This window comes from Eptatretus burgeri, chromosome 5 (assembly GCF_056783735.1).
Source record: "Eptatretus burgeri isolate ZD-2024b chromosome 5, Ebu_testis_v1, whole genome shotgun sequence".
NCBI classification, from domain to species: domain Eukaryota; kingdom Metazoa; phylum Chordata; class Myxini; order Myxiniformes; family Myxinidae; genus Eptatretus; species Eptatretus burgeri.
Window position 1 is genome coordinate 115,402,202 of NC_140965.1, and position 8,268 is coordinate 115,410,469.

Genomic DNA, 8,268 nt, shown 5'->3' on the forward strand with positions numbered 1-8,268 from the left:
GGTCCGATTTTGATGTTGTGGAAGCAGGTGCGAGGCTTACCTGCGGATAGGGTCGAACTGGTTGTGTGAAAGCGCTTCTGCGACCGGAATTAGCCTTAAACAGAGATGTGAATGCACTCCCAGCTACGTCTCCTTCGGCAGCAGAAATTCCTTGCGGTTTGAGACTTTGGGTGAATGGGTATCCGGCGGTTGTGGGTGCACGGGAAGCCGGGAAGGTGATCGTGTCATCTTCTTGGTGCCCTCCACTCGTCTTGCGCACTTCGGTGAAGGCGCTGCGCTTCGACGCAATTCCCTCACCTGTGCTCACGTTGTCCCCATGCACTTCCATCGCCATGTCCACGCTCTCCGCGACCAGATCTTCCGAGCCCACGGCATTGACGTCCGCCCTCTCACCCACACTTGTGCCTTTGCTCTTCCCAAGCTTGTCTCGACGTGCACAACCTTCTCGGGAGCCCGTCCCAAGAAGAGGCGCACAACATTGCTCCAGGTCGTGTGCAAGTCTATGGAAGTTTGTGGCTCTCCGTGGAGTGACGGTGAACTCGGTGAGAGCCGCGGACTCGTGAAACGGGCGTGAGTCTCGGCAACAGAGGAGACGCAGATTGTCGTACAGGGAGGAAAGGTCGTGCCGCTTCGGACACAGGATGCGAGTGTGTGCTGTGTATGGGAACTCGTACTGGAAGGCTTGCTGGCACTCTCCACACCTGTAGCTTTCTGTGCCTGATTCAGGTAGGGGGTAGGAAGCGGGTACCGACTGGTCACCTTGACATCAGCCCAATAACATTTAAAACCATCTGCAGGAAGGACGTGCACGGACGTTACCATTGGTCCTGCTCAAAGGCACGTCATGTAGCCGCAGTAGTTGTGCCAGCTCCTTGTCGTACCACACGAGCAGCTCTTCGTCCCGTATGATCTTACGCACAGAGCGGTAGAAGAGTTGCCCGCTCTTGAGGTATGCTTCCAGGTTCTGCTCGAGCCGTTCTCGAGCAGGCTGCACAAGCCGAAGCCACGCTAGGCTGTCCCTCGTCGCCGAGCCTGGGCTGCCAGTGGTCCCCGCTGTGTCCACCTGTAGGCAGGTATGGAAGACAGGAGGAACCGTGGCCTGAAATCCAATATATTTGCCTTGATTTCTGTGCACCTTAAGGACAAGATATTGATATTAAAACAAAGGGTGAACACGAAAAAAAATCGGTATCCATGCAATTTAACAATCATTTATTTATTTATTTAATGACTTTCTTTGGGTATGCATTTGCTTCACTCGATGCATGTTCACAAAGGGAAGTTTCAGATGGGAATCTTTCATGTATTTGATTTGATTAAGGTTAGAGTACATGCTCGAGATGTCAGTCTCTACGATGCAGACACATTTGGATTAGAGAGGAATAATTGTTTATTACTCCGACACATTCGGCTGCGGTGATTGAATGGATTTCATCAGTTATTGCTGTTTTGAGATCATCGATGGGTTGTGACCTTCATCAGCAGGTGTTTCCCGTTAGCATCCAGCCCTGAAGTCGCTTTGAATCCTGTTGAAGGATTTTTGTTCTCAGATGGATTTCGACTTTAAATTTTTTTTTTTTTTTTGTCCACAGCATGTTGAAAAACAAAAAAAACGTGTCCATCTTGATTAAATCGACATCTGCGGATGATACATGAACTCTGCTTTACACACCTGCGAAAGGTAAGAGGATATCGTCATTATGGAGGAAGTCATTGGAGATCAGGTCGGTACCGCTGTATTTTTTGTGGTCACCCTGTACCTCAACCAAGTGGTTTCACAATCGTACCGTACATGGTACGATGAGGCATCCAAAGAGGGACCAAATGAGATACCCAACTCTCAACAGTCCAACATGCACCGAGGCTTTGATCATATGCAATAGGTCGATGACTCTCCGGGAGATTTGCTGCTGCTGAAGCATTCTCATGGACAAAGATCACACTTGGGTGGTTTACCGTTGTCTTCCCAGAAGCATCCAGAGCAGGAATTTGTAGTTTATTAAAATTATTTGTAAGAACTCATTCTTATTCTTCATGAAAGACTCCACATGGTCTTTTAACGTTCACTCACTTATGGTGGCAGGCGGGACACCTGGCTCAATGTTCACCTGAGGGACTTCTCTGAAGCAGTGAATTGACTGACAGTTTATAGTCGGGAATCCAACTGAGACTGGACAGCTCCAAGGCAAGTGCTGCACCATCCCTGTTGGACGATATATATATATATATATATATATATATATATATATATATATATATATATATATATATGTGTGTGTGTGTGTGTGTGTGTGTGTGTGTGTGTGTGTGTGTGTGTGTGTGTGTGTGTGTGTTTTTGATCGTAGCTGCCATCGATGAATAAACATCAATGAGATCATCGGACCTTCGGTGTGGTGCATTGCCGCTTACCCTGATGGCATAGGGCGCAGTTCGACGATCGGCGGTCTTGAGGGCGATGAACGCAATGGTGTCGAGGAACGAGGCGCCCGACAAGCGGCAAGGACCGAGTGTGGCGTGCTCGGGGATGTCACAGGTGGTGAACACACTGGTGAAGATGTCCGTGAGACGCTGGTGGACCGCACGGGTCTCTGCCTCCCACGTTCCCTTGGTGCTGGCCTCCTGCAGATCCATCTGCCCGGTTGACGGGCAAGCCAAAGACCTTCGGTTCAAAGTATGGACATGTACATATATGAATGCGGTACATGTCATGTACCGTTAGGTACGGGACATGTATGAAATTGAAATGTAAACGTTTCAACTGTCCAAGTCACATTGCCCTGAATATCGGTGTTGTGTTTACCCGGGCACGTGATCAGTGCTGAGACCGGACTGGCTCACCGATCTTTCCTCCTTCATGTGAACGAACAAAGTGAAAGATCCGTCGATCATTCGCGAATCGACCTCGTTTTCCCCACGAGAGCAAGTGAGATGCGGACAGATTGAAACTACAGAGGGTGGAAGTTTGATATTTTACACGCACACACATACACACACTCTCACACAGATACACACATACACACATACACACACACACACACAGATACACACACACACACACACACACACACACACACACACACACACACACACACACACTCTTACACATACATACACACACACACACTCACACACGCACATACACCCTCTCTCACCCACACACACACGCACACTCACAACATACATACACACACACACACACACACACACACACACACACACACACACACACACTCACAACATACATACACACACACACACACACACACACACACACTCTCTCTCTCTTACACATACATACATACACACACTCACACACCCACATACACTCTCACACACACACACACACACACACACACACACACACACACACACACACACTCACAACACACACACACACACACACATACATACACACACACTCACACCCACATACACTCTCTCATACACACACATACACTCTCACACTCACTCACACACATACTCTCACACACACACACACACACTCACACTCTCTCTCTCTCTCGCACTCGCACTCGCACTCGCACTCACACACACAAGGTCACATGACACAGTAGTCACCGAGTTGTGATGTTCACACTTCCTTTGGTGCATTGAGAGACTGAGTGGTGAGCCCGTCCTCCGCACAGCTCGACATCGCCTTTTGCACTCACGTGTCTGTCTGTCTGTCCGGCTCGTTACTTTTTACCATTTGAGTTTTTATCAAATTTTCAACAAACTTTTATGATGAGAATTATGGAGAAAACAAATTAATAATTTGATCCAAAGGTCATAAGGTTCGAAATGAACCGAAGAAGAAGAAGTTTGATTTCCGAGCGGACGGGATTTGGGCGTTTTCACGTTTCCGACTTGAAGTTCCATCGTCGCTGAGACTCGATGATTTGTGTGTGTGAGTGTGTGTGTGTTTATGTGTGCCTGTGCGTATTTTTGTGTGTTGTGAGTGCGAGTGAGTGAGTGCGTGTGTGTGTGTCTGTGAGTGCGAGTGTGTGTGTTTTGAGGTGTGTTTATATGGGTGTGTGAGTGCATGTGTGTGTGAGTATGTGTGTCTGTGGGTGTGAGTGCGAGTGCGTGTGTGTGTGTCTGTGAGTACGATTGTGTGTTGTGAGTGTGTGTAAGGGTGTGTGTGCACGAGTGCGAGTGTGTTGTGTGTGTGTGTGTGTGTATATGTGTCTGTGAATGTGAGTGAGTGTGTGTATGTGTGTTGTGAGTGCGAGTGTGTGTGCGACTGAGTGCGTGTGTGTGAGAGTGCGAGTGTGTGTGTGTGTGTGTGTGTGTGTTGTGTGTGTGTGTGTGTGTGTGTGTGTATGTGCGACTGCGAGTGCGTGTGTGTGTTGTGTGTGTGTGTGTGTATGTGTGTCTGTGAATGTGAGTGTGTGTGCGAGTGCATGTGTGTGAGTGTGAGTGCGTGTGTATGTGTTGTGAGTGTGCATGTTGTTAGTGTGAGTGAGTGCGAGTGTGTGTGTGTGTTGTGAGTGCAAATGAGTGTGTGTGTGTGTGTGTGTGTGTGTGTGTGTGTGTGTGTGTGTGTGTGTGTGTGTGTGTGTGTGTGTGTGTGTATTGTATGTGTGTCTGTGAGTGCTCGTGAGTTTGTGTGTTGTGTGCGTGTCTGAATGCGACTGAGTGTGTGAGTGTGTCGTGCGTGTGTGTGAGAGTGCGCGTGTGTGTGCGGGTTGTTAGTGTGAGTGAGTCCGAGTGTGTGTGTGTTGTTAGTGCGAGGGAGTGTGTGTGTCTGTCAGTGCGAGTGAGTGTGTGTGTGTGTGTGTGTGTGTGTGTGTGTGTGTGTGTGTGTGTGTGTGTGTGTGTGTGTGTGTGTGTGTGTGTGAGAGAGAGTGTGTGTGTGTTGTGTGTGTGGGTGTGTATGAGTATGTGTGTCTGTGAGTGCGAGTGAGTGTGTGTTGTGAGTCCGTGTGACTGTCTTGTGTGTTGTGAGTGCGTGTGAGTGTATTGTGTGTGAGAGAGAGTGTGTGTGTGTATCTGGGTGTGTGAGTATGTGTGTGTTGTGAGTGCCGGTGAGTGTGAGTGTGAGTGTGTGTGTGTGTATGTGGGTGTGTGAGTGCGTGTGTGTGTGTGAGTATGTGTGTCTGTGAGTGTGAGTGCGTGTGTGTGTGTGAGTGTGTTGTATGTGTGTGTGTGAGTGTGTTGTAAGTGTGTTGTGAGTGCGTGTGAGTGTATTGTGTGTGTGTGTGTGTTGTCATGACCACACAGTGTTCACAGGTAAGTTCGTTGTTGAAGGTATGTATCACTTTATTTTATCACAGGTGTGATGAAGGAACAGGTAAAACGTATGCCTTTTCTTCTACGGTCTGTGATTTGCATAATTCGGCATTTTCCATCGAGACCGTAATTACAAGCAGCGTTGGTGTTTAATTACCGCTAATATGATGGCGGTGCGCCTAAATGATAGCTATCCCGTAAACCGCGCCGAGTGGCGTGGACGCGGTGGGGCACACGGGGAACAGTGTGGGTAACGTGGTGTGAGTAACATGGTGTGGGTTAACGTGGTGCGGGTTAACCTGGTGTGAGTAACATGGTGTGAGTAACATGGTGTGGATGAACGTGTTGCGAGTAACATGATGTGGGTTAACGTGGTGCCGGTTAACGTGGTGCGAGTTAACGTGGTGCCGGTTAACGTGGTGACGGTTAACGTGGTGCGGGTTAACATGGTGCGGGTAACGTGGAGCGGATTAACCTGGTGTGGGTTCACGTGGTGCGGGTTAACTGGTGTGAGTTAACGTGGTGCGGGTTGACGTGGTGCGGGTTAACCTGATGTGAGTTAACGTGGTGTGGGTTCACGTGGTGCGGGTTAACGTGGTGCGGGTTGACGTGGTGCCGGTTAATGTGTTGCGGGTTACGTCATGCGCAAAACACAGGAAAATGTGCCACGACTTTCGATCGAGAACAGTCCTTTATTACGACGACCACGACCACCAGCCATCAGTAGCACGACTACTGCCACTACCACGATCTCCACCACCACCACTATAACTTATTTTCAACGAATGCAAGCAGACGGGACATCCGGCTTTACGTTCATCTTAAGTGCGTCACACTTTGCGATGCAACACCATTGGTACTGATTGTGAAGTACCAATCTGAGAGCTGCAGTCGCATGGGGAATCCAAGGCAGACGAGACTGCGCACACAGGTAAGATCGCCGTACTCCATCGATCCTGCATCGGGGAAGCCCAAGTGAGAAAACGCAATCTGTTCGAGGTGACTTTGCCACGTGTTTGTAAATCATCATCATTTGGTGATTTGTCGTCACAATAAAACTTGTCGTTGGCTCACAACTTGTACGTTTGCACTTTGTGGACAGCACTCGATTCATTGTCCTTGACAAATACAGTCCAGACATGAGTACGTACAAACACCAAAGAGTGCCATTTCCCCTTTTCCGTGTCCGCGGTTGATTGGGGATTTGGGAATTTAATCACAGCCACGTCACGTGTCACCGAATGCCCATATAATGGGCGAACTGTCAGATTGTGTCACTTCTTCATCTGCAGAATGACATGACTGCCGAAAACCACACACACACACACACACGCACGCACACACACACACACACACACACACACACACACACACACACACACACACACACACACACACACACACACACACACACACACACACACACACACTTAACCGTCGTGTTTGTTGTGTTCACCCTGATTGACAGTTTATCATCGCACACTGATTAATGCTCCTCCACTAGGGGGAGCCGCCATGTGTCAACGAGGTGTTGATCACGAGATCAGGTGCACGACACATGCGACCCTTCCATCGCGTCCCGAAGGTGGGTTCGAGCTCGTCGCGCACTTGCGTCGTCAACCTCGTCGCAACCAATAAACGAGACCAGAGGGACGAACCCATTGAAATAATAGCCCTGTTCGAATAGGAATAGGTGTAACAGCCTGAGTGTGTGTGTTTCCCAACGTTATGGCCGTTGGTGTTGTGCGACGACGACGGCGAGGAGGAGGCGTCGGAGCCGTTCCGACGGAGCGACAGATTGTCGCGTTAACGCCGCGCAGCTGTCGCGCAGAGCCGCAGGGAAAAGCAGCGACAATGCGAGTGGGTCCAGTCGTGCTGCCAGGGTGAACAGGGTCTTGCGCTCGATTCAAGTTCCGGGCAAATCGTGAAAACGTGGAGCCCCGTCTTACCTGTCCCTCCACCTGCTCCGGTACAAGTTTGACGTGTCCTTATAAGGACTAAAGAGACGCAACTCGAGCTTTAAAGACCGAATATTGCGCACCACGCCGTGACCGTATGCCACGGCACCGAAAGTGTCCGTCGCGCCGTTTTGACCCGCAACTCGAATATGAAGATCCAGCGATTGAAAAACATCTTCCCGAGCGGAGCAGAGATCGCGGATCGAGCGATCTCTTGCCGAGCGCGTGAAAGTTTTCGTGCGACGCGGCCCGTCGTTTTTCGGAGACGATGGTGTTGCGTCCAGGTTAAAGGTTTCAATCGGTTCGCGTTTCTACACCATTGCAATGCCGCTAGCGGTAACAAGATGCGCCGGAACATCGTCGGCCATGCTCGAGTCGCGGGATCGGCGATGTCGTACGCGCGTGCGATGGGGGAGATCCGTGCACGTGGGCTTGCACACGTGCCTCGATCCTCGGGTACGTTTGCTCTCCCACACCTGACGATCGCCGTCGAGGTCAGCAAAAGCGGACCGCCGCCTAAAAGTGCGTCGTCGGGGCTATCCGTCCATATGGGCCCGATGAGGTCATCATCATTCATGCTCTGAACGTGTCCCGGTTCTCTCGAACTGTCCACGCGAACGGGATCGACTCTCTCCGGTGCTTACCTCGCAGGCACAGAGCGCGGCACCGAGCCCTGCAAGAACAGCTGCCCGGCGGTGTCCCCGATGGCGTGCAATCACATCGATGTGGGGGGTCGGAAGCGTGGCTTAAGGGAAACAGTTGCGAGATTTACCCGAATCAGGTCGTCGCAGCGACGCTCCAGAGGCGAGACCGATGTCGCTTCGCTTGCGACCGCCCTCCACTCCACCCATCTCTCACTCTATCTCTTCTTCCAACTGACTCCCTCCATCCACGTCATATATATATATATATATATATATATATATATATATATATATATATATATATATATATATATATATATATATATATATATATATATATATATATATCTCTCTCTCTCTCTCTCTCTCTCTCTCTCTCTCTCTCTCTCTCTCTCTCTCTCTCTCTCTCTCTCTCTCTCTCTCTCTCTCTCTCT

At 49.8% G+C, this 8,268-nt stretch overlaps 1 protein-coding gene across 1 annotated transcript in view; it reads right to left on the minus strand.

Annotated features, from left to right (window-relative positions):
• Window positions 1–8,043, minus strand: part of PRDM8 (PR/SET domain 8) — a 9,186-nt gene extending 1,143 nt beyond the window's left edge. The window contains exons 1-4 of the mRNA XM_085883451.1: window positions 7,835–8,043; window positions 2,410–2,659; window positions 820–1,063; window positions 1–717 (exon numbers count right to left, since the gene is read on the minus strand). The exon at window positions 1–717 is cut by the window's left edge and continues 1,143 nt beyond it. Of these exons, the coding sequence (XP_085739577.1) occupies window positions 1–717; window positions 820–1,063; window positions 2,410–2,631 (1,183 nt within the window). The 5' untranslated portion in view covers window positions 2,632–2,659; window positions 7,835–8,043. The remainder of the gene's footprint in view (window positions 718–819; window positions 1,064–2,409; window positions 2,660–7,834) is intronic.
• Between the last annotated feature and the right edge of the window lie 225 nt (window positions 8,044–8,268).